We start from the raw sequence: 26,560 nt of genomic DNA, 5'->3' as shown, positions 1-26,560 counted from the left end.
TTGATTAACAAGGTGCGTCTAAGGGCTCGTTTCGACTGAATTTTACAAAAACATCAGTAATTCTAAAATTTTCGCCGAAATAACGTTTATTCCATCGATTGAGTTAGAGGAGATTCAAGCTAAATTCTCATTTCTAGTTTATTCTATAAATGTAATTGCGCTTAACTTTTTCCTCTCATTTACTTTTATTTGGAAACTGATCCGTTTATTAATTATAAAATGAAAAATAATGCATTTAACATAAGGTTATGGTAAATTTATTTAAAAAAATAATACGACAAACGCCTCTATCGACAATGTATATACTTGTTTATGTAAAAAGAAAATTAATTACAAATTGTTATTAACTTTGCTGGAAAAATAACGGAAAAATTCATAGATTCATTACTGCTCGTTTGCTCAAACAATATTTAGACAAATAGTAGTAGAATTATTTAATTATGATTTACGTCGTATTTTATTTAAAATACCTTATAACAAAATCAATGTATATCTGTACTTACATAAATATTTCATTGCCCAATCCTGTAATAATATTTATTCAATAAATATCACGGGCATGAGATATATATCTCACTATCGGTTGCATATTTTTACGGAATTTGTTGTGGGATAAACGTTTTCATATATTCATCATCATCATCTTAAATGCTAATTATTACATGGTTAAAGAAATTTTGAAAATTCTCTGGATATGTTAAATTAAATAGGTGACTTCGTTATTTATAGTTACTTGGACGGTAATTCGACGATGAATAAAAGCGAAAGAACAAAGAGAAAGACCGTGTAAAGTAATTTTATTGGCATAAAAATTGATTTTTTTAATAAACAATTGTAATATTGATGTAATAATATTGACGGCTGTTTACTTAAATTTAAATTTTAACGAAATTCTGCACTGTGCAAATCAACAATTTGCATCGGGGAAAAAAAACAAATACACATACATGTCCTACGGATCATGGCTTATTATACTTTAAGCAATTTGAACAAATTCATCCAATGTAATGAAAACGGTAGAAATATTGAGTCGACATTATCCGACGCTATCGTATGCTTTTGTCCGGTTACATTTGACGGATAAATAAAAAATCAACGATGTAGAATGTAGTTTCGGCGAACTAAGGATAGATTATTGTTAAACGTTCGTGGAAACGCATTCGGAAATGTATTCGTTACTTCCAGTTTTATTTTGTCTCCTTCTTAGCTTCGCTATGATGGCGTGGACAAGTGGCCGACCGATGTACGAGCTCATATTAAAAATTTGTTAATATCTGCGTTTATACTCTTCATTAACATTAAAATCAATGTCTATTTATTCACAATAATATTATTATCCAATGATAGTTTATTATATATGTAGTGTAGTATACGGAAACCATTGTTTCTGTCCTTATTTTAATTCATAAACCCCTCTCGTGTAAATCCAATTAAGTGCTTAATACGTTTAAAATAATTAGAAAAAGATTATGCTTTCCTTAATACATCTTAATACATCGTATTTATGACTTAATACGTCAATTTTTATACAATATCGGTTACTCTATTATAAAATAAAGAGTTTAAATTCAAATCAAATTTTAATATGCGTTAACAACTTATTAGAAAAGATAAATTATCATTTGCTAAATGAGTTCTGGTGAAATTATGTAAAGAAAATAATCTTATTTATAAATATAACGACAGTCGAATACCAATTCAAATTACTAAATAACTGAACTATTGTAAAAATTATTTTTTTTAAATTTTGCTTTCATTTCTAGATATTTTTAAAATAAATCTGTTAGTTTCCACACTCTTTATATATAACAATACCTAAAAGTAATTGAATTATTGATTAAAGAAATTATTTTATAATAGTAAATAAGGTGTGTTTGAAACAACAATAAACTAGATGGTATTTTCTTTATTTAAATTGCATATCAAACAAATCATACAAAAATCAAGTAACTCAAATATCAATCAATATTGTAGATTAATTATGATTTAGCGGTAACTAAAAAAATCTGATTATATTACACATAATGAAACGAAATGAATTGTTGAATACCTAAAACTGTGAAAAAAATTATATATTTAATTTATTATAATATACAACTATAAAATTCTTTATATAATTGTAGATACAAATTATATTCTTATGTTTCACACACTAAAATGTTCAAGTACTAACATTGTTTTTCTATGTAAAATAAATAGCATAAAAATCAAGTAAAACCATCCATTTAAAACTTGTTAATAAATAGAAAATTAAATAGTTTGTTTTAGTTTGAGAAATTGGTGGCCCTGAAAAGGGCCGATGTTTTTATGGTGTTTATATTTATTTTTGCTGTCCGGTGCTGCGGGACTGCAAACAAAAAACCACGGGCATTTACTTTGAACTGGTGTACTTGGTGACAGCTTTGGTGCCCTCGCTGACGGCGTGCTTGGCCAGCTCACCGGGAAGCAGCAGCCTCACGGCCGTCTGGATTTCCCGGGACGTGATGGTCGAGCGTTTGTTGTAATGAGCGAGACGCGAAGCCTCGGCGGCGGTGCGCTCGAAGATGTCGTTCACGAAGCTGTTCATAATGCTCATGGCTTTGCTCGACACACCAGTGTCCGGGTGTACCTGCTTCAGCACCTTGTAGATGTAGATTGCGTAGCTCTCCTTCCTGCGCTTCTTTCTGTTCTTCTTGTCGCCCTTGGTGATGTTCTTCTGGGCCTTGCCCGACTTCTTCACTGCTTTGCCGCTCGCTTTGGGTGCCATAGTGAAAGTTCGAAAGAGGACTATCGAATGCTCGAACCACCGATTCTCCCTCCCTTATAACTGCTGGCCACCGTCACGGCCGCACCAATCACCGTCGCGCCTGTCCCCACCACTCGGCCACCGAGGCTTTGTCCCCCAATGTCCCGACCAGCCGCCTCATGGCGACCTATAAAAGCCCCAAGCAGCCCCTTAGCGCTTTACATTAGTCTATGATCGACTCCCGTTGACGACATCCGCTCGTCTCTATTAATACCTCCGTTAAACTAAAATCTAGCAACTCGTAATGTCCGGACGTGGAAAAGGTGGTGGTAAGGTCAAGGGAAAGTCAAAGACCCGTTCCAACAGAGCCGGACTCCAGTTCCCCGTAGGACGTATTCACCGTCTCCTCCGCAAGGGCAATTACGCCGAGCGCGTTGGTGCCGGTGCTCCGGTCTACCTCGCAGCCGTCATGGAATACCTTGCGGCTGAGGTCCTCGAGTTAGCTGGCAATGCCGCCCGGGACAACAAAAAGACCCGTATCATTCCCCGTCACCTCCAGCTGGCCATCCGCAATGACGAGGAGCTCAACAAATTACTCTCGGGAGTGACCATCGCCCAGGGTGGAGTACTGCCCAACATCCAGGCTGTTCTCTTGCCCAAGAAAACCGAAAAAAAGGCGTAAATCGCTACTTAAACAAAACCACCACATACTTTTGTACATATCGGCCCTTTTCAGGGCCACTAATACCTTTATAAAACGTTCTGGAATAATTACTATTTTTGCTTAATTTTATATTTAAAATTTGAATAAAATTCTATGTATTCTAACACAAAATACAAATACGTGATTAGTTGTTTAAACATTAGAATGCATAAGTAAAACTTTAGCTATCAATTTGAAAAATATTAAACTGTACTGTAACTGAGCGGGAAAAAACTTGTAGATTTTAATTAATTATAATTGCACGTACCTTTTGAATATTCTATACATTGTACAAATGTTTACAATTTAAATTATTAGCTGTTGTTCTTGGCTTTATATTTAAATCTTTGTTATTTATTACCAATTTTCAATACTTTCAGTTTTACACAATTTTTTGAAAATCCAATATTAATTATTGCTAGGTAATTTTTGTTTGTATAAAAAAGTTTTTAAAAAATTATACTAATTATATATTTGTATATTGCTAATGTTAATATTTGAATATAATACTTTACCGAATATAATAATATTTGAATTATTATTTCTTACGGCGATTGAAATTTGATTTTTTACCGTAAAGTGTTTACCTATAAAGTGTTATTTCAATATTAAAAAATATTAATGAAATTAATTTTATAAAATTTGTCCTTGCTTTATAATTTTTTCTCATAATTATTAAAATTAATGAAATGATACTCTTATAATTTAATAAATAATAATTATATGTATACGCGTCTGCGTAGACATGCATTATTTCATTTTTTAATCTGGAATTTATAGATGATTTATTATAATTAGTTTTTCAGTACTATTTTAACTTTTTAATGTTGTTGGTTAATTTAGATACGAACAAATCGAATGAATTGAAATAATAATAAAATCGATTATTACATAATGAATTAATTTTGGCGAATTTACATTTTTATTGTAAAATTAATGTTACACTTCTCTGACAATCGGCAATCTACTGTACTCTTTAGTATCAAATGTTACTGGAGCAATTTGTAAGAAAATAATTTTAATTATACAAACTTTTGATTGCATAAATATTTGAACGTTGGATGTTGGAAGATATTATGAGTTGGAAATTATTTAAGTTTCACTTTAAATTCATCAAATCTTGCAAACGTACGACTTTTCACGTATTGTTTATAATTTGTAATTTGAAATATTTTCTATTTGCATTTTACAGTTTATTATCATCAATAGTTGCAATTATTTCACCATCGCAATATTTTATATTACACGAAAATATTAAAAATGATCGGTATTTCTTTTTTCATTCGTTCTCATATTCCTATATCAATCATGTACGAATATTTTATTGATGCTCGTCTGATATAATTACAAAGTAATTACATTTTTTAGCTAATAATATACTGAAAATTGAATACACTCCGTTAATTTGAATAAATCTTAATGTAATACGTTGTTTCTTCAGTGAATTTTTATGGAATTAATGTAAAATCTGCCAAGAAGTAAACATATCACTATAAAAATTCAATGCGACCTTAAAATTTGAATTAATGTATTATATATTTTTGTTTTTATATAGAATTGTATCTATTTTAATATCTGAACGCGTGACATTAATATTCACTATTGAATAACGTGTACTATATATCTATAATTATTCATATTTTTAATTTCTTTTATCAAGACTAACAGATTATTACGAAAGTATTTTTTATTTATCGTGGTAGCTTATTGAACCATATGCATATATTATTTTATTTTATCGAACTCGACTTTTTTCTTAATTTCAACTGTCTGATGATCATTATAACATCCTGATCTCTAAATATACAATATCAATAGGTTGGACACTTGCACGTTCTTAATTAAATAATCATATATAAATTAGTATTCAATGATTTAATTTAAATAAGTAGTTGGTGAAAAAATTATTATATAATAGAAAATATATATTTAAAAATTATTATTATATATAATAGCACTTCAAAAAGAAAAAAAAAATTGTATACAGTAATTTGTGAATTAAAAAAAAAAATGAACTATTGTAAATCCTTATTCAATCTAATTTTCCGAAGTACAAAGTTTAATTACATATACCAATGTTTGTAATAAAAGATTATTAATATTAATATTCAATCCACACATAATCGATGACAGACAACAAGTAGATGAACCAATTAAATTAATATAAAAAATATTATTATTGATTTATTATTTCATTGGCTATTCAGTAATAGTGAGAAAGTATAGCAAGGAATAATTAGCATTTTTGAAAATGTAAAGTAGGAAACATTAAAAAAAGAGAAAAACAATGATTATCATTTGAAAAAGAAAAGTAGTGTGAGTAATATAAAGAAAACTAGAAATACCAGAAAATAAAGTATTTCATATTGATAATAACGCGGACACTGAAGTATTTTTGCGTCATTTATATTTATTAACGTTTATTCATTAAAAATAGTATGTAAAAAAGTTATATAGAGTAATTTGCTTTTGGAGTTACAACTTCACAACATAAAATTCCGTTAAAAAATTAAAAGAAAAATAGTAAACAAATAATTAATTGCCAAAGTAAAATTACGCAGAATTAACGAAATACGATATATTGTCAAATGTTCACAAATATAAAATATGTTTTAGCTATGCATTAAGTAATAGTGAAAATGGCAGTCAGTCTTTAATATGTGTAAATATATATATATATATATATATATATATATATATATATATATATATATATAATATCTATATTATAAATATAATATATATAGTATAAAAGTCATTGATTTATTCTTTTACTCATAGTTGTTTTATTTTGTATAAGACAATAATCTATCGAATGTAACTAAAAGGATCTATAATACTATAAAAGTATAAAATTATTGCATTTATTACATAAAATAATGAATATTCATAAAAAATATTTATTATAATAAAACAATGCAACTATCCCTTAGTTTATTTAACACATAGTCATATCCTAATTTGTAGAGGAATGTCAGACATTTTAGAAATTTGTGAAATAAGCTTAAATTTGGATAAGTGTTTATAGAAATATAAAAATATTTTAGATATGATATAATGCAAAATAATTTATAAATCAGCAAATTATATTACTCGTTTTATAAAATGTTAAAATATATTTCGTTAAAAAGTGCTGTCCATGAAAATTAAAAATTATTTTAAATAAAAAATTCGTAAGAACTTCTCACATAAAAGATCTTGTTCAAAATTAATATTATGCTATAATCGTTACTACGACTGATATATAAAAAAAAAAATTATTAATAGAAGCTAGTTGTTTTGATTCATAATATAAACATGTCAAGATTTGTCAATTGAAAAATGTTTCCATCATTAATTGTATTTTATATAGTAAAATTTCTACACTGAGATGGCCAATTAGCAATACCTTTACAATTAGTTTTATAAATCTTTAAACAAATTTATGCTTTGCATGTTATACATTTATCAGTTTTAAGTAATAAAACAAAAAATATCTGTCTAAAGGCTGATTCGTTATAAAAATTATTAATACAAATGTTTATGTATTAACGCTGAATTATTAATTATAATAACGTGTTAATAACAATGAACGAAGTAAGTAACATCAACATCCTCTTTTTGTTTAAAGTATTGTATCGTTGTTTAATTTTATACGTTACAAATTTACATACATATCATACAATGTATTCCATCACTGATTAAAAGAATATGATAAAAATTTAGTAAAATGGTTGAAAACGTATTTTTGAATATTACTTATCGTTACCATTAGCCAATTTTTTAAAATGACATATAAACTAAATAGTGTCTTTAATCTTGTAAATACTTTTTTATTTTGTTATCAGGAAAAAACAAAATCATAATCTTAAAAATAAATGCAATAGATTTCTTGGGAAACTAATTTTGAATAATTAATAGTTTATTGTCCTCTAAAAATGATCTTCCTCGTTTATGTCAAAAGCAAACTGATTTATTATGAAAATTTTTTGAAGCACTCCTTTTTTTTTTTTTTTAATTGCCTTCTACTACGTGAATCTACTGATTCACTTTAAACATTAAAGTACAGTAATTAGTAGAATAGTTAGTATTTGTTCAGACCAGGATTCGGCCACACTTAATTAACATTATCTACTGTATTTTATATTCAGTCTTTGTTTCTATTATATATGGTTCAAATAATAAAACATAATTTATAAAAAAAGTGCATAATAAAGAACAATAAGGTAATATGATATAAAATTCTTAATTTTTATGGTTATTTAACTATAATATTACAATTATTTCAATGAAATATCTTTATTGTATAGCATCGATGATTTTCGTACGATTTTATTACTTTTCCAAATCTTATGTTACAAGTCTCCGTTGTATTAAAAATTTTTTCATTTACTATATCAAATATATTTTTAAATTTATTTAAGTTAAGCATGTTTTTGGACATGCACATTATTGAATTTTTTAATGTTATAACAAATTCTTTATATTTATTCAAATGAACCAATTGACTTCTTTCTAGTTATCCTTTTATTTTTTTCAATTTCTATCCTTAAATTTTTCAATAGTTAGTCACATTTTTAACAATATTTTTTGCGCGAAAATTGTTTATTTGTATAATGATAACATTTTTTAATTATTTTAGGAAAGAATTTTGTTATATCTCCTATTATACGTATATATATATAATTTTTTTTAAGTAAAATATATTACTAATAAAATTAATTCTCACGATTAAGTTTATCTTTAATCAATTCAATGTAAAAAATCAACATTATTTCATTCTATTACAAATTAATTAGTCTCATAAAGGATTTTATAGTATTATCATAGAAGTAAAAGTGAAATTTTTAATGAAAAACAATTTTTTGCGATTTATAATTCGAACTTACAATTTGACTCATTTATGCTTATTATGTGTGTTCAAACGGAAACAACACCCTCAAGATGTTAAATTTGTTTAAGAAATTAAATATTTGTTATACTTTATTTGTTACTTTCGTTACTATGATAAAGTCAACAAATCGATACACTTATTACATGCAAGAATACACGCGGAATGCTAAAGTATTTACAGCAAATAATATATGTATCATTTTTATTAATGGTATAACCTAAAAAAACCAAGCGTTATAGTTGAGTTTGATTATTACAGGAATACGAAAAATTATAATGCAAATATTACAATCTCGAATTTCATTGATTCACCGTATTTTATTTTTTCATAACGTTCCTTCTTCTCGATCTACATAAAAATATTGAACTGAAAATTTGCTTAATGGATGATAAGTAACGCGTGAGCAGCCTAAGCCAGTGATTCGATTAAAAATATTCCTCATATTATATAGGTAAACTAATGTTTAAAGAAGCCTATAAACGTCTCAACATCACATTTTGTTGAAATACAATCTAACAACTTTTATTTATTTACTTTAATGTGTAAACCTAGTAAAGCGGACTCGTCAATTCTCAGACAAATTTAACACAAACCTCTCGCTTGAATCAAACAAATAAAAACTTTTATTAAACGATACAGTTTACCATATCAAATATCATACGACATTAGCATCTTACACCCAAGATGTAATTAGAAATAAATGGTAAAATCTAAGGATGGGCACGGTGTTGAATGTTAAGGCTTACGAAAGTCTGTACTAACGGCTCATGGCTTCTCTATGTGGTCCGCGCTCGACCAGTAAAAGGCGCACGTTCCCATCCGCTGTTGCACTTTGTCTTACGTTTTCATAGGAATTTCATCTAGAGTTCGCGTCGAAAATGACAGAGACAGCAGTGGTACCCGCGACGGTCGAGGCCCCGTTAACATCGGCCAAGTCCGTCCCTAAGAAGGCGGCGTCCTCCAAGAAGTCTCCGGCTAAGCCGCGGACTCATCCTCCGGTCTCGGAGATGGTCAACGCGGCCATCGCCGCCCTCAAGGACAAGAGGGGCTCGTCCCTCCAGGCAATCAAGAAGTACATCGCCGCGACATACAAGGTCGACGTCGAGAAGCAGTCGACCTTCATTAAGAAGTACTTGAAGCTGGCCGTGACGAAGAAGACGATCGTGCAGACGAAGGGCTCGGGTGCAGCGGGTTCGTTTAAACTCGCGGCCAAGGGCGCAGAGGGCGAGAAGAAGGTGGTGAAGAAGCCCGTAGCGAAGAAGCCCGCCGCGAAGGCCAAGAAACCCGTGGTGAAGAAGGCTGTCGCGGTTAAGAAGTCCGTCGCGGTTAAAAAGCAGCAGCAGACGGCTTCGACGACGACGGCGACGACGGCGACGACTAACGTCGCTGCGAAGAAGGTCGCGGCTCCGAAACCCAAGGTCGCCGTCAAACCCAAGTCACCTTCCAAGGCCAAAAAGACCGGCAAGGCCCCGGCCGCCGCCAAGCCCAAAACCCCAAAACCCAAGAAAGCCGCGGCCCCCAAAGTCGCCGGCACCGCCAAACCCAAAGTTGCCAAAAAGTAATTAATTCAACTATTACGAGCCCTTTTTTGGCGGCGGCAACTCTTGTTAATAACAGCCCTTTTCAGGGCTACCAACTTCTTTCAAACAAGGAATCAATCACATTCTTTCAAATAACACGAATTGAATTTCATGGGAAAGTCTTGAATAAAATGACAGCGTAAGCAGTATAAGCTTATGAATACAAGCAAATCTTTTTTAAATACATATATTAATTATTTTTTTTCAATTTTTAATTACATATAAATATACATATAAATTTAAATGAAATATATTGCAATTAATTATATGATAGTGTAACTTTTAAATGGATTTTACAAGAAGAAAATGTAAAAGAATATATAAACAATCCATAAATAATTCATAACTAAGTCATAACATAAATAAGTCATTGATATTTAAATATTGAATTTAATCTTATTACTTTCATAAATTCGCAGTAACAAATTTTAATTTATTGTTGAAAATTAATGGCGAATTTGTAGTGACAAAAATTAACTTTTTCGTTCTTTATTTTATCAATAATTTTAATTGACATATATCTAAAATTATTAACTTAAAAAAATTTATTTAACAGATATTAATTGTATTCGGAATAAATTTTTTACTAGAACGTATAAAAGAAATGAGCACGCAATATTTAATTGTGTTAACGTGTGACATTAAAGTGATTTGAAACTGAATTGGTAAAATTTGCGTATAAGTGTGAGATATACAAGAAATCTGTATTTTTTTTGTCTTTTGCTCTTACTTTACTTTTTATGTGTTTATTTGAACAGAAAATTATAATTTGCGAAATAGCGATTCGTTCGTTAAGAGGATATTTGGTGGCCCTGAAAAGGGCCGATTGTGTCTTTCGAAAAGATCTAGAAGATGTGATGGGATTAACCGCCAAAACCATAGAGTGTGCGTCCTTGTCTCTTGAGGGCGTAGACGACGTCCATGGCAGTGACCGTCTTCCTCTTGGCGTGTTCGGTGTAGGTGACGGCGTCACGAATGACGTTCTCAAGGAAGACCTTGAGCACACCACGCGTCTCCTCGTAGATGAGACCGGAGATACGTTTCACTCCTCCACGTCGAGCGAGACGGCGAATGGCGGGCTTCGTGATACCCTGGATGTTGTCTCGCAATACCTTGCGATGCCGTTTAGCTCCTCCCTTTCCCAATCCCTTTCCTCCCTTTCCACGTCCGGTCATGTTGGATATTCGTGCGGTAACGTTCGAAAGCAATGAGAAACGTCGGTTAATTCTAGCTGATTTGGCGATGCGAGCGCCTTTTATAGTCCCGGCTGCGGCCGAACCCCCACTCGTCCACCCCGAAGCGCCGAATGTATCACGTGACCTGGCTATTCGATATATATATATAAGGGGAGAGTCGCTACGGTACAGACACTTTCGCCCGTAGCATCGATCGTCCATTCGTTTCTTTGTTGCTTTGCAGAAGTTTTTTCCTTGTTGGAGAGAAATGGCTCGTACCAAGCAAACAGCCCGTAAGTCCACCGGAGGCAAGGCCCCGAGGAAGCAGCTGGCGACCAAGGCCGCGAGGAAAAGCGCCCCGGCCACCGGTGGAGTGAAGAAACCTCACCGCTACCGTCCGGGAACCGTCGCCCTCCGTGAAATCCGTCGCTACCAAAAGAGCACGGAGCTCCTCATCCGCAAACTGCCCTTCCAGCGTCTCGTCCGTGAGATCGCCCAGGACTTCAAGACCGACCTGCGTTTCCAGAGCTCGGCGGTGATGGCCCTCCAGGAGGCGAGCGAGGCCTACCTCGTCGGCCTCTTCGAGGACACGAACCTCTGCGCCATCCACGCCAAACGCGTTACCATCATGCCCAAGGACATCCAGCTGGCACGTCGTATCCGCGGCGAACGCGCTTAAACGGTCCTGGCATCCATAAATTTGATGGACATTATTAACCCGACAATCGGCCCTTTTCAGGGCCAACAATTGTATTTGTTTACGTTCGAGCTGAACTACTTCATTGACTATGCCTAGCAAGAGCCCCTTCATATGCAATTTATGATTTTAAATTTATTGTTGTATGATGTATAATTTTTTTCATAAGTTGCGCATGCTTTTAGTAATGGGGGTTTGTCTTGGCAGATTTAGGCGGGAAACGTTTGTTGGAATAAAAATGGAGTCGTTTGCCATACGTTGCTTTTTGTCATAATTAATTGCCAAGTAAAAGTCACGTAATCTATTTATTATTTGTATGCTTTTAAATTTATAATTTCATGTTTTTATATTCATTTGGATATTTCAAGAATCTATTCTACATGTCTACATTCTGTCGTCATATCTACAGGATACGTAATTACAAATATATTTTGTAATATAACATAAAAGAAAATAAGATGAAAATTGAAAGAAATTGTATGAGTTTGTTATAATGTGTATTAAAATAGTTAAGGAAAAAAAATATTTATTTGCATTAATATTTACACAATTATAATAAAGATGTTTTGAATATTTCCATTAAAATGTAATGTTAATTTTATATAACATTAATGTTACCATGAATTTATTAATGGTTATTATTCTGGTATTATATGAATAAATATTTATGTTCACCTTTAAACGGATGTGCATCACTGCACACGACACGCACACGCGCACGCACATATTATCCATATTCATATATATATATATATATATATATATATATATACAAACGAGAATGGGCATTTCTATGTGACTTGGATAAATCATCGTTATTCCACTATCGAATCATAATAAAATCCTTTTCTAAATCATCATTAAATAGCAGGTGAGTCGGATTTTTCGTTTATTTTTCGTTTATTTGTCATTTCATTCGGATGCATTTAAATAATCGCTGTACTTGTAAAACTCGTAACGCCAGATATAAATAACAGAATTTATTCGAACGGGCAGTTTAGCGATATTCCGAAAGGAGTTTGTAATTCGTCGTTGGCATTGGTCGAACCAGGAGAATGTCTGATTTTTAAAATGGAATGGCCAATCGGCGAGTGACGTAGGTAAAATGGGAGCATCGTAGGCTTAAAAGTCATGATGCAACATTAAAAAAATTTATATTCCAGGCAAGAAATTAAATCTCTTCTTATACACGTTTACAAGCGGTATAGGTTAAAGTAATATCGTTTTTTCATTAAGATAAAATAAGTTGATGGGAGGTAGTGTAAACTTATAGTATTACTTATTGCAAGGCTTATTTCATAAATTGGTCATTTGAATTAATTCAAATGCAACGATAAAGCTTTTCTGTTCAGGACTAGTTATTAAATGTATATTGAGTCGAACGGATCGTCGTTAATTCGTTAAATAGTAGAACGTAAAGAAGTGTTTAATTCCATCGAAAATGGGAGGCGAGGAAAATGTAGGTGTTACTACAGGCCAACCAAATTTATTTCAGCAAGATCTGTCAAAATTGGACGTAACTAAGCTCACAGCATTGTCAAGAGAGGTTATAAGTAGACAGGCTACTATTAATATTGGAACCATTGGACATGTGGCTCATGGTAAGTCGACCATAGTCAAAGCTATTTCTGGCGTGCAAACTGTACGTTTCAAGAATGAATTAGAAAGAAACATTACTATAAAACTTGGTTATGCCAATGCTAAAATTTACAAGTGCGACAATGAAAAGTGCCCAAGGCCAGCATGCTACATCTCCGGTGGTTCCAGTAAAGATGATTCGTTCCCATGTCTGCGACCGGTCTGTTCTGGTCGTTTTCAACTCGTTCGTCATGTGTCCTTCGTCGACTGTCCCGGACACGATATTCTTATGGCTACGATGTTGAACGGAGCAGCTGTTATGGATGCTGCATTGCTGTTAATTGCCGGTAACGAATCTTGTCCGCAACCCCAAACATCAGAGCACTTGGCTGCTATTGAAATTATGAAACTCAAGCACATCGTCATCTTACAAAATAAGATAGATTTGGTTAAGGAAGGACAGGCCAAGGAGCAGTACGATCAGATTTTGAAGTTTGTACAGGGCACAGTCGCGGAAGGTGCTCCGGTTATTCCTATTTCTGCACAACTTAAGTATAATATTGAAGTTCTGTGCGAGTATATTACAAAGAAAATACCAGTTCCTATAAGAGATTTCACTTCGGAGCCACGCTTAATCGTCATTAGATCATTCGACGTCAATAAGCCTGGATGCGAAGTTGATGATTTGAAAGGAGGCGTAGCTGGTGGAAGTATTCTCAAAGGTGTATTAAAAGTCGGAATGGAGATAGAAGTGCGTCCAGGTTTGGTGTCTAAGGATAGCGAAGGTAAATTGACCTGCCGTCCAATATTTTCGAGAATTGTGTCATTATTTGCCGAGCAAAATGAACTACAATTTGCCGTTCCTGGTGGTCTCATTGGAGTTGGGACAAAAATTGAGCCAACTTTGTGCAGAGCCGATCGTTTAGTTGGTCAAATTTTAGGAGCAGTGGGTGCTTTGCCAAAGATATTTATTGAATTGGAAATATCTTATTATCTTTTGAAAAGATTGTTAGGTGTAAGAACCGAAGGAGATAAAAAGGGTGCTAAAGTACCTAAATTATCCAAAAACGAGGTTCTTTTAGTGAATATAGGATCGCTGAGTACTGGAGGGCGTGTATTAGCAACTAGGGCTGATCTTGCAAAAATCAGCTTAACAAATCCAGTGTGTACAGAAATTGATGAAAAAATTGCATTATCAAGAAGAGTAGAAAAACATTGGCGTCTTATTGGATGGGGTCAGATTAGAGGCGGTGAAACAATTGATCCAGTGTCAGAGCAAAATTAATTATACGAAGAGAACGAAGCAGTGTACAATTTATTACGAATAAAACACTATGGAAATGATAAAAAAATCTTTATATTTCTTTCTATCATTTTATACAAATCAGAAAATATATCTTTTGAGGGATATAATAGCAGTAAATTGCACTATTTTTTTTTTAAATATCTCCAAATAAATTTATAATTTTGTATCTGAAACTGTTTCAATTTATATTATTAATATAATAATGTAATCCTTAACAACCAGTAATACTTCATATTATTTTATTATTTGAATCTTTGAGAAAGTATAATCTAATAATAATATGTATATTTTTTAATAATTAGAAGATTTAATTAAATATGAATAAAGAACATTGCATTTTTATTTATTAGTTACAAGTTTTTGTGAAATATTATAACTTTGTATATACTTAACCATTGTAACTCATATATTTTTCATTTTGTTCTTTATTATATAAAAATTATAAATCTCAAATTTAATAATATAAAATGTAACATACAATTTTGTATCTTCTTACATAAACTTAATAGTTATTGTACATAAAGCATTTTTTATATCTTGACTATTTTTATAATATATTTTATATATAATTTTTATTACTTAAATAGAATAGTATAAATTATTAGAAATACATATAGAATTATATTTTTATTTGAAAAAACAGATCTAGTTGAAGTTTAATAAAGCTTTAATACTATTTCACTTATTTAATTTAAGTTTTCTTATTATAATGTATTTTCATAAAATATTTTTAAAATTTTATTTTCAAGATGAATATTCAATTCAATTATGATTTATTTGTCATTATGAAGATTTTCAATAATAAGAAACGTTCGAGTTGTTCAGAACATACTTTTATACTTTTTCTGCAACAAATATCATTTTGAAGAATTTTAAAAACAAATCTAAATTAGAAATATATAATTACTTAATTTTACTTAAAAAATTTGTTAAACATTTTTTAACGTAACATATAACTTATTGAACGTGAGCTTCAATAATCAATATTTATTAACATTCTTAACATTAATTTCTTTCGATTGAACTAGAAATTATTTAAGTTTTATATTTAGCGATGCATGATTATTGTTATAGAATTCACTTCAAAAACTATTTGAATTTGTGGAATAGTCAAGTACAATTGGGATAAAAAACATTGCATAATTTTTTGTCAATTAACTGATTAAGGAAATTATTTTTATTAAATTAAATACATTCTTCCATTCCTTCATTTCATTATAATTCAATAGACAAATTCTCAGTCTCGCTTATTCCTAAGATGTTATTTATTACTTCTTTTCAAATACTTGTGTTCGAATAAAATTTTTATTAATTTTGAAATATTTTAAAAGTTTTTTAAGAACAGATTATTTTATAAAAGAAAATTATATATTTTGTATCAATTGAGAATAAATTCTATTGACCAAATATTTACATTGTGCAATAAAAAAAGTCAAAGTAATCAAAGAAATTATATGAATTTATACTTAACGAGTCATTAATTCTCTTTAACGATTGATTCAAGTACTTCAATATAAAATTTTGCTTTAGAGATCAGAGCAGATTTAATTTAAATATATATTTAGCTGTTAATTTTACTTTTATTAAATTATAGTTTTAATTTATTCCTATAGATATAAAATCTCACATTTTATAAAAACAAATATATATAGCTAAAAAAATGTATACATCAATGAATAAATTTATTGTACCAGTCACGTTCGTTTCTGAACAGATGAAGTTATTACATATGATTCATGTTTTTTTTTTTTTTTTTTTTTTTTTTTTAAAGAATTTGTTCAAATTGTACATATTGTACATATGTATAGCTGATTCTCATTTACTGTATTTATAATAGCTTTGGAGACTATAAATTCCAAGTACCATGAGCTGCTCCTTTATTTCTTCCAGTAGAAATATTTTTAACATCAATATAACCTGAAATATAAATTAGGACGAACTTATTAATATTTTGCCCAAACACTTCTCATACGAATTTTACTTATATATGAATGAATTTAACAAAAATTAATTGTTCAACAGAATGATAAAACAATTATTCCTTACCCCATTTGAAAGAATGACTGAGTTGAAATTTTCATGTAACCAACTGAAAAAATTCAATATCCGTTACATTTGCATTCACCGTGCGATTGTAAGCGAATAGCCAAGTAATTTTACTTTTGCAATGTTATCCCCCGCCATTGGGAAATGTGTATCGATGCATTTGATTGTATGATATGATAATAAAATATAAGCATAAAATATGTCAGAATAATAATAATGAAATTGAGGGTTAAAATAATTAAGCAATTTGTTAAGATGATGAGTGATATTGTTAAGCATGTAATTATTCTATTGAAAGTTTTATCGTTTGCAATTATCAAACATTTATTTAGGAATAATATTATTTAGAATATATTATTTAGGAATAATATGCAACTCAAAATTAAAATGATGTTATTTTTATTTTTTTTTTTTGTTATTATAATTAAATGTAAGTAAACGTTAGATTTTCAAACAGATAACAAATACAATTATTTAAATATATAATTTTCATTCGCATTTAAGACAATACAAAATCTATGCGTTTAGAAAATAAATTATCAAGTGTACAATTTTTCGAGTAATATATTTATATATATTTATATGTATTTTAAGCATATAATTTATTTTTAGCGAAACTTAAAAAAATGTTAATAAAATAAATCGATAATATAAAAAATGTATTTTAGCAGCTTTTTCCGTCGAATTAATAAAATAAAATAAAGTTTCCTCGTATGATTTCATGATGGGAAATAATTTATTTTATCACTTTCAATGAAATGGCGTTATTTATTGTAATGTTATTATTATAAATTAATAACTTATCATTGCGAAAAATGAGCGAATTTTCTAATGAATAAACAATTCTCGTTAAATAATAGTTAATTACGTATTATATTACATTCATAAAGTTTTCATTCTATTAAATAAGATCAATTATTTACAAAAAGACCTTCGATAAAATGCCTGGAAAAGACGTTTAAGTTCGTCGACGAAAACAATCTGACTATTCCGTAAGCTTATCCTGCAAACGAGTAATTGCTATTTATATAAAAAAAAAAAAAACAGAAGAAGACAATGTAAGGCAATAATAATATTGAGTGGGATTATATATTACAAATTGAATTTTTTAAAAATTGATAACTCTATACCTTCACGATCAATCCCCAATCTTCTTTAACCATTCGAGCAAGTTTTTCACCAATCATCATAGTTGGTATATTGGTATGTCCAACCACGATTTTCGGCATAATTGATGCATCGGCCACTCGTAATCCATTTACACCAATTACCTTTATAAAAAAAGCACCTCTTATTAGTTTCTATCTGCATTTCAAGGAACTTCCTCGCATTTTAAAAACATACGCTACTATTTAAAATCGTTAGATTTATCAAAATTGAGCGAAGCAACATATGTTTGGAAAAAATGTATTTTTAGACGCAGCAATGTCTATCGGAGTTTCATTATATTTGTAGAAATATTTAATCGATGCTATCATTTATAATATATAATTGAATACCGATAGAATTTTCGGGAAAATGAAACCGAGCAGCACTTTCACGAGCAGTAAGAGTTCTAGATCTTAATAATAAAAGATAATTACAAGATTAGACAATTTTATATTATCGACATTAATCATATTATTATATTAAGGAATAAACGAAATAATAAACCTAACGAATAACGAATAATTTTCCTTTCAATTACCTTTAATCTTGGACCAACGACTGCTCTATTATCATTTTCCGCTCCCATCTTACAGGTACCCGATGGATGATAGAGAGTACTTGCAAAAGTTCTTGCGGCGCATTCCCAATATGCATCGGAATCCTTTAAAAAATCTTGGCAACCGGGAATAGAATTGTCGGGCAAGTGCGCATCGTACATTTGCATCGCGCGGGTTTCACTGATTCGTAATGCTTCGCGAATTCCTAAGATGAGCCTTCTCATATCGTCCGGGTGATCGAAATAATTCGGATTTATCAGAGGGGGCTCCATTGGATCTTTACTTTTTAAAACTACACTTCCTCGGCTTTTCGGTGACAATAAAGTCGGCATTATCATAAACGACTCTTTATTAAGCATATTTGCTAGGTAATCATTGTAATATTTACTTTTGATCGAGAGAGACTTGTATGCTAGTGGATCCGAGCCTACGGATATGCCGGCGAATAGTAATTCAATGTTGGGCGAACCTTCTCGAGCAGTTGGATCGTCAACGTTTATAAAGCCTGCGGCCTCTATCCCCCCGGTAATGGTTAACGGACCCTCGCGTTTTACAAGATAATCGTGAACAACGTTGTTTCTCATAAAATCGAAAATTTTTGATGTGACGACGGTTATCGAATCGTTAACCAGAAAGTTTAGGCCCCAGTACGTTATGTGGTCCATCAAGTTCTTTCCCACTGGTGCGTCTTTTTTAATTTTGATATTCATATCGTTCAAATGGTTTGCGGGGCCAATTCCGGAGAGCATCAATAATTTCGGAGAGTCAATAGCTCCGGCACATACGATCACTTCTTTTCTGGCCAGCACCTTAATTTTCTTCTTCTCTTTGGTGAAAGATACTCCGAAAGCTCTATTTGCGTTATTAATCAGCACCTTGTTTGTAAATCCATTTATTTCGTTTCATAATTTATAATAAGAGATTATATTGAGCATCATTGTATTAATTTGTAAATGCTCTGATACATTTGCATTTTAAAGGAATGCAATCTTATTCGCCGAAGTTTTATTTACATTAAAAGTTCAGAGATTTTTTAATGTAAATCAAGAAAGAAATATATCATTTGGACGTTACGTTTTATCAAACTATTCCACTTAATAATATTTCATATGTAATTGTATTGCTATATTTAAAATACATTTCAAACATTAACACAAAAGTAATTACAAATTTTTGTTTATATTTGTGATAAAATATTTAAATAATCTTTTATATAATCGATAGGAACAAATACTTTTTTATTCGCAATTTTTAAGTTTTTAGTAATGTAATCAAATTTTTCCATTAATTTTCAACTTATATTAAATACTAAATTATTTTTCTTCTATTGAAATTAGAGCCGAGACAATTTTAAAAGCAATAATTCATTAGAATAATAATTTTTATATTCCTATTTAAGTGGCTGTATTTTTATTCTGAAATATTTATAAACCAATAATAATGAATCTAATGTACACAATTAATATCAATTTCTTAAAATAAAGCTTATTCGTTTAATTAAATCACATGATTCTTTATTTTACTCTTTACATTATTCTTTATTAAAGAAAAATTTCGCTTGATTTTAAGCTTTTTTTTTTTTATAATAAATACAAGAAATGTACGTCAAAAATTTAATTAATATCATTTTCTTTTTAATTTCTTCAGGAGATTAAAATTTTCAATGAATTTTGTTTTATAACAGTTACAGTAATCAAGCATTTTTCGTAAAATAAATAGTAACATTAGTAGAATTAATAGTAAAATTAAATGCCACTTACAATAAAGGAATTCGCATTTTATTAAAAAAATTTGCTACATATCATTTTTTACTCGAGTACAGAATTTAAATATATGAAAATATAAATAATTTTTTTGTTAATATAATGAATAAACTATACGTCTATACGCACGTGTGATTTTATATTTTCAACTTCACAAGTCTATTTGATCAATGCAGATAATTACAATAAATAAGCTCAGTTAAGAACGTTTATTTATTATTCTATTAAAATGATTAATTTTTGTAATTAAAGGAAGTTTAACTAGATGCGTAATTTTTCATTATCGGCTAGTGCGAATTGGGTTATTTTTACAAGATTTATTCATTCATTTGGTTACTTTTTCCGCGCACAGAAATATGATGTTGTTGGTTAATTATCAGGTTCCAAATTAAAAAATTCGATTTTCGATATATTTAGCTATGAATTAATTGTAAATGTAATGTATACATAAGTAATTATTTGTATAGTTTTTTTTTATTATTTAAAATTTGTGATCCACTTGTGTTTAAATTACATTTTTTAATGGAAATATTTTTTTTTTACAACATTGTGTAAAACTTCATTTTTTTTAATTCTATTTTTTATCTTGTTTTGATAGTAATATCATGAAAAATAGATATTAACATCAAAACGATATGAAAGTAAAATTATTTATTAAAAATTTATACTATGGTAAATACAATTTATTTATTCTGAAAATTAAATTGTGATGAAAATCGTAATATTATACAATTACTTATGAATTACACGTTATTCTTATTTACTTAGCTTATATAATAATAAAACCATTAATTGTAATAAGTATAACTGAATGACAGATATTTTTTCTGTAAGGGAGAAAAAATGATCAAGATTCTGTTTTTTTTTTTTTTTTTTTAATAAATGTGTGATGGTAATTCAGTTTTATAAATACATTAAAATATATTATAAATTGTGTTTTATTATTTATAACATAAATTTATTTAATAACAGATAGTTTTAAAGGAGAAAAATTAAAAAAAAAAAAAAACAAAATCATTTCAAGAGACTAGAAAAAGGGACGCATTTATTTAGATTTTGACCAAATTTTATCTTTGATTTTTTATTTTTTATATTATTCTTTTTATTTTTTAAGTAGGTCGGTAGGTTTTTATATTTTCAGGCGATCTATAAATTTGTGTAGAAATATGGTTATTCATACCGCAGGGATGAAAGATGCGCAAAATGAACAAAGAAAGGTTGGATGAACAACGAGTACATGGGAATATGACGCTGTGATGGTTAACATTCATACAAAGGTGAAAAGCATCTTTCACTTTTAATCTTTCATTTTTCGAGAAAGAAATATGGAAGATCGTAAATTTGAAAAACACGTGAAAGCTAAAAGAATAACGAGTTTACGTCATTAAAATGAAATTTATTACTAATTTATTTAAGACAAAATAATTTAGCCTTGATAGTTTTAACCATTTGATTGTTTATACTTATATATTACATGATAATTATCATGATGGGATATCAACAGAATTTTATATCTTAATGTTTTATTCTACGATATTTTGAAGAATAAAGAAAGGGAAATGTAATCAAGTTTATTTATTTATTTATTTAAAAAATATTAATATCTACATTTTATTTGAAATTAGTATTTATTACACGAATATAAGATGTTTGGATTTTAAATTATTCTAATAGAACTTTCCCTTACAAATATATATGTTTAAATGTATATTGCATTAGATTCTTCAGAGTGTGAATTTTAAAATTATTTTTAATTATAATTATACAAATTACGGATTATTCTCAGTATAAATTAACAATCGGCTTATTCACTGCAATTAAAACTGAGTATTATTATATCATTATTCTCTCTAAGAATATTAAAATGTAAAAAATATTAATATTTTTTTTTACTTTTACTTCTTTATACATTAATGTAATAATTATATCATTGGGAATAAAGAATAAGAAAAAGTTGGCAAAAAGTCAACGTTACGCGGGGTTCCCAAGCGGTCACCCATCCAAGTACTAACCGCGCCCAATGCTGCTTAACTTTGGTGATCGGACGAGAACCAGTGCTTTACAGCATGGTATGAACGTTAACGATCACAATATCACATTCCCATCTACTCGAACTACCACCTCACCCATACCTATCACATCAAAACTACCCACAACCACACCAAGCGGTGGCTGGTAATTGGAGCAAAATGCGGAGCAACCAATACATGGGAATGCGATAGTGTTGCGTGGAAAAATTGAAAGTACTTTTCACCTTTTATCCTTATTCCTTAATAGTGTTAGTGTTAACGTTCATACCATGCTGTAAAGCACTGGTTCTCGTCCGATCACCAAAGTTAAGCAGCATTGGGCGCGGTTAGTACTTGGATGGGTGACCGCTTGGGAACCCCGCGTAACGTTGACTTTTTGCCAACTTTTTCTTATTCGTTTCTATCGAGTAGTAGTCATCATGAAATTTATTTTTCTTCGTTACAATTTCAATTCAAGTTCGTTATTATTCCAATTCATTCGTTATTATTTCAAAACTGCATTTGAATTAAACAAAAGCATACAAGTACATGTTAATTGTGAAAGGATAATTATTAGTAAATTGGTGAGTATATTTCTGTCATTAAATGAAATCATTTTTATATAAATAAGTTCACTTCAGCCACATTACCGCCAACTTATGTTTGTTTTATTAAATTTGCTTAAAATAAAAAGAACGATATTATGAAATTTATTTTCTAAATATTAGAATTTCACATTGTCCTTAATTATATCATAATAGTACTATCAATAATATCCTAAATGTTTGTATTTGAATGTAATTGTTTTGATTTGATATATTAAATAAATATTGAAATAATAATTGTTTAGTCATATATACAAGAGTCTTTTTTATATTTTATTTTATTTTAAATTTTTTGTTTTGTAATTATAATCGTAACGTTTTTATAATCGTATACATAATGTTGGAATTATTTTTAGACAATTTACTCGAAGGATATTATAATAATAATACTTATAAGATATTCTTAGATAATACATTAGAATAAAGGTTAATATAAATATGCAACATGTATAATTTTTTTAAGTTTGAATAACAAAATGTTTTAACATTTGTTTCATTATCTATTTGTAATTAACAATTATTCTACTAATTTTATTTAATTCATTAAAATACAATGAAATAATAATCTAAACATAGCAGCTCGTATATATATATATGTATATATATATACATATATACTGCAACGAGCTGCTATGTTTAGATTATTATTTCATTGTATAATGGAATTTAATATTGCAAAAATCAAAATTATACCAACGTCTCAATTTTTGTTAATAATTATAAATACGTAATTACAACATTTAAATAGAAATACATAGGTTACATTTAATATACTTAATTATTAGTCTAATATGGAATATCAATGTATTTGATTAACTCACCTTGTGTGCGATACTTTTTTTAGTGACAAACAAATTCGGTCGACCTTTTACTGGATACAGATAAGCTTTGTTGCTACTAAATCTAGAACCATTTTTGATGGTCGCGTAAGTATATGAATATCCTATTTGTTCCTTTCCATCGTAATCTATTATAGGAAAGCCTCGTTCTCTTGCAGCTTGGAGAAAAGCATCCGCGGATATCGTGTGATAGGGCGAGCGAGCTATATTCACCGGTCCACCAGTATTGTGATATTCCTTATCAACAATAGGATCTTGCACATGAAAGTTTTCCATTTTCTTGAATATGGGCATAACGTCTTTCCAGGACCAGCCATCGCAACCCATTTTTGCCCAATCGTCATAGTCCTGACGATTGCCACGAGTTTCTATCATAAAATTGAGGACGCTACTTCCTCCCATGACTTTGCCCCTTGGCATTTTGCACTGATTATTATGCATCGCGCGACAGTAGTTCGGTGAGCTTTCAATCTTGTAATTCCAATTAAACGTCTCGAATAATTGTAAATACATAGCGATCAAAGGTAAGTCAGTAACATAATTCTCTGAGGAGCCAGCTTCAATCAATAGAACTGTGACGTTCTGTATTTCACTTGATTTGATCATGAAAAATATTTTAAAACAAGTCTCATTAAATGCTCAGCTCATTTTAAGAATAAAAATACCAATTTTATTATCATTTCCGAGGTTGTTTAATATTTAACTATCGTTTAAATATAGGCAAGTTATAGTTTTGATAATGGCGCGATGCTTTTAATCACACGTGCTTTTAAATTCTTTCTCTCATTGTTACGCAATAGTATTATTATATTTTATTATATTAATTTTACTTACATCTAATGCATATATATATATATATATATATTGTATTAGTATTTTTCTATGTTATGTGTTTTTAGTATATCATTATGGCAGGGGAACTATTTTATTGTGTTATTGAGCAAGTACCTTTGATTTTCCTATGAACAACAATAAACACACATTTAATAAGTGGATATTATTTCAAACATACAGTACTTATATAATTGCACAGCTAATATTTTGAGTTTTGTTGACAATTTTATTTTTCAGTCCGAATAATTGTTCATTTATTTACAAAATGATAAATACGATTTATCATTTATTATTGAGAAAGTAAGAGTATTACATGACCAGTTGAGCAAAAAATAATAAACATTAATACGATACGGGAACGTCTCTCTTTAGATCCCAATTGAGTTTTGAAACGAATTCAAATCACTTATGTAATAGCGAATGACTTAATAGAATAAATTACAATTTTTTGCAAACATTAAATCTGCAAACATTGTACGTTTCTTAGAAATTGTACGTCTCTCGTTTTATTGTAGCATCGCTCGGTAATGTGCCTAACAACGATTTTACTAAATAGGACTCTTTGCATTCGTAACAGAGAAAGTGCTCTTGTATTAACTAATCGGTACGTTCTTCACTCGAATATTGCCTAGTCAGTAAAAATTCTCAACCAACAGTTACACAAACGTTTTATTTCCAAGTCGATTTATTAATTTTCTCGTAAATAAGCAATGATACTAGTTTTCCCCTTTTCTCAGTAATTTCAGCATCAGTCATCTATCTTTATCTTAATTTTATAAAAGAATTATAATACTTGTTTAAATCATATAAAATTGATGGTTCTTCGACACGGAATATAAAATTATATTTATACGTATTAACATGTGTTGCTACTAATAATAATTTTACCTCAATCTGGCAGCAATAACGGCACCGGCACTACCCGCGCCCACAACTATGAAATCAAAAACATCTCCATCATTTGGTGTCTTATCTTCAAGTTCTTCTTTCATGGCGTGTCCAAAATAATTTATCGAAGGAATTAATGAGTTGAAAATATTTCCAATGGTTAGTAAGAAATTGTTTAACAATTGTTCCCGAAGATATACAAATTGAGGACAAAGCGTAATCAAGAGAAACATCCACAATATTATTTGAAAGATTTTTTTGTTCATATTTCAATTATTAAAATTCCTTGAACAAATTCTGGCTAATGAAAGGGATATTCCATATATCGTCTATAGTATTTCTGTAGAATTATATTACAGTTATATTAAGAAATAAATTTTTAATTTTACATAATATGTATATAATAAAAGTAGCAAGCAACTATCGAATTAAATGAATTTTATGCCAATTATAAGTTATTTAAACATTATAATGTAACTATAAAATAGTTTAGTTAATTAATTTAATTGTTAATAGTTAATTTAATTTAATTAATAATAGTTAATAATTTAATTGATTAGGGCGTATGCGGATACAAAGTAAAGTTTTTCTTTTTAAAGTAATGCATTTTTAAATGATAATAATTGACAACTTTTGTGTTATTATTTTTTTTATTATTATGGTGAAATATAGTTCACGGTAAAAAGATATTTTATGAAATAGAATAAGGGATGAAAATTTTTCAATTTTTTAAATCCCTCGTAAAAATAAATATAAAGACATTTAAATCGTTTAAATTCCAAACGTAAAATTAATATAAAATATTATTAAATATATTGTACATAGAAACAAAAAATATGTTTGTATATGCATGATGTCCGTATAGTGACATTTTATAAATTTAATACATATATATTGATTTAGAATCATGAGATCCGATAAACTTTTTGTAATTACAAAAACAGCAAGTGTACTTCTTTCAATAACAAACAAAGTATGAGTAGAAAACAAAAAGGAGGATAAAATTAATAGATGGATTGTAAAATATTAAATTATCGCTGTCCACAAATAACTGAAGATTATAGTCAATTGCCTTCATAGACTTTTATGCAACTTTTATGTTTAATGTTTTTAAGTTTTATGAATACAAAATGATTTCATCTGTCTAATATATATATTTAAACATATGTACGAATTATTTGTAAAGAAAATTAATGACTATAATATGAAAATTAAATTACTCTTTTTTAGCAG

The 26,560-nt window shown here is 29.3% G+C and overlaps 7 protein-coding genes across 7 annotated transcripts; 4 read left to right on the top strand and 3 right to left on the bottom strand.

Moving 5' to 3' along the window:
* Window positions 1-2,289: 2,289 nt before the first annotated feature.
* LOC105365375 (histone H2B-like) lies at window positions 2,290-2,759 on the bottom strand. Its single transcript, XM_011503518.1, has one exon. It carries the CDS (start codon window positions 2,744-2,746, stop codon window positions 2,372-2,374), a length of 375 nt encoding a protein of 124 aa, XP_011501820.1. The 5' UTR covers window positions 2,747-2,759; the 3' UTR covers window positions 2,290-2,371.
* Window positions 2,760-3,029: 270 nt separating this feature from the next.
* Window positions 3,030-3,407, top strand: LOC105365374 (histone H2A). The gene has a single exon (XM_011503517.1). It carries the CDS (start codon window positions 3,030-3,032, stop codon window positions 3,405-3,407), a length of 378 nt encoding a protein of 125 aa, XP_011501819.1.
* A 5,740-nt stretch (window positions 3,408-9,147) lies between these two features.
* LOC105365373 (histone H1-like) lies at window positions 9,148-9,943 on the top strand. The gene has a single exon (XM_011503516.1). It carries the CDS (start codon window positions 9,180-9,182, stop codon window positions 9,861-9,863), a length of 684 nt encoding a protein of 227 aa, XP_011501818.1. The 5' UTR covers window positions 9,148-9,179; the 3' UTR covers window positions 9,864-9,943.
* Window positions 9,944-10,744: 801 nt separating this feature from the next.
* On the bottom strand, window positions 10,745-11,074 carry LOC105365372 (histone H4). Its single transcript, XM_011503514.1, has one exon. It carries the CDS (start codon window positions 11,054-11,056, stop codon window positions 10,745-10,747), a length of 312 nt encoding a protein of 103 aa, XP_011501816.1. The 5' UTR covers window positions 11,057-11,074.
* A 212-nt stretch (window positions 11,075-11,286) lies between these two features.
* On the top strand, window positions 11,287-11,735 carry LOC105365371 (histone H3). The gene has a single exon (XM_011503513.1). It carries the CDS (start codon window positions 11,325-11,327, stop codon window positions 11,733-11,735), a length of 411 nt encoding a protein of 136 aa, XP_011501815.1. The 5' UTR covers window positions 11,287-11,324.
* A 1,248-nt stretch (window positions 11,736-12,983) lies between these two features.
* On the top strand, window positions 12,984-14,672 carry Su(var)3-9 (suppressor of variegation 3-9). Its single transcript, XM_011503512.1, has one exon. The coding sequence runs from the start codon at window positions 13,195-13,197 to the stop codon at window positions 14,614-14,616; it is 1,422 nt and encodes a 473-aa protein (XP_011501814.1). The 5' UTR covers window positions 12,984-13,194; the 3' UTR covers window positions 14,617-14,672.
* A 2,934-nt stretch (window positions 14,673-17,606) lies between these two features.
* On the bottom strand, window positions 17,607-25,431 carry LOC105365404 (glucose dehydrogenase [FAD, quinone]-like). Its single transcript, XM_011503546.1, has 5 exons — window positions 25,328-25,431; window positions 23,588-24,197; window positions 18,371-19,264; window positions 17,814-17,954; window positions 17,607-17,686 (listed from the first exon to the last, which is right to left on the bottom strand). The coding sequence occupies exons 1-5, from the start codon at window positions 25,429-25,431 to the stop codon at window positions 17,669-17,671; spliced, it is 1,767 nt and encodes a 588-aa protein (XP_011501848.1). The 3' UTR covers window positions 17,607-17,668.
* Between the last annotated feature and the right edge of the window lie 1,129 nt (window positions 25,432-26,560).

The sequence above is a fragment of the Ceratosolen solmsi genome, unplaced genomic scaffold (assembly GCF_000503995.2).
Source record: "Ceratosolen solmsi marchali unplaced genomic scaffold, CerSol_1.0 scaffold33, whole genome shotgun sequence".
NCBI classification, from domain to species: domain Eukaryota; kingdom Metazoa; phylum Arthropoda; class Insecta; order Hymenoptera; family Agaonidae; genus Ceratosolen; species Ceratosolen solmsi.
Note: the sequence above shows the minus strand (reverse complement) of the source record. Positions and strands in the feature narration are given on the sequence as shown.

What these genes read in the sequence shown, in the direction of transcription:
- LOC105365373 (XM_011503516.1), top strand. Translation starts at nt 9,180, where the DNA reads ATGACAGAGACAGCAGTGGTACCCGCGACGGTCGAGGCCCCGTTAACA.
- LOC105365372 (XM_011503514.1), bottom strand. Translation starts at nt 11,056, where the DNA reads ATGACCGGACGTGGAAAGGGAGGAAAGGGATTGGGAAAGGGAGGAGCT.
- LOC105365371 (XM_011503513.1), top strand. Translation starts at nt 11,325, where the DNA reads ATGGCTCGTACCAAGCAAACAGCCCGTAAGTCCACCGGAGGCAAGGCC.
- LOC105365375 (XM_011503518.1), bottom strand. Translation starts at nt 2,746, where the DNA reads ATGGCACCCAAAGCGAGCGGCAAAGCAGTGAAGAAGTCGGGCAAGGCC.
- LOC105365404 (XM_011503546.1), bottom strand. Translation starts at nt 25,431, where the DNA reads ATGAAAGAAGAACTTGAAGATAAGACACCAAATGATGGAGATGTTTTT. An exon ending in GTTATTGCTGCCAGATTGAG is followed by an intron (nt 24,198 to 25,327) that starts GTAAAATTATTA and finishes GATCAAATCAAG; the next exon opens with TGAAATACAGAACGTCACAG. An exon ending in AAAAAAGTATCGCACACAAG is followed by an intron (nt 19,265 to 23,587) that starts GTGAGTTAATCA and finishes TTTACAAACAAG; the next exon opens with GTGCTGATTAATAACGCAAA.
- LOC105365374 (XM_011503517.1), top strand. Translation starts at nt 3,030, where the DNA reads ATGTCCGGACGTGGAAAAGGTGGTGGTAAGGTCAAGGGAAAGTCAAAG.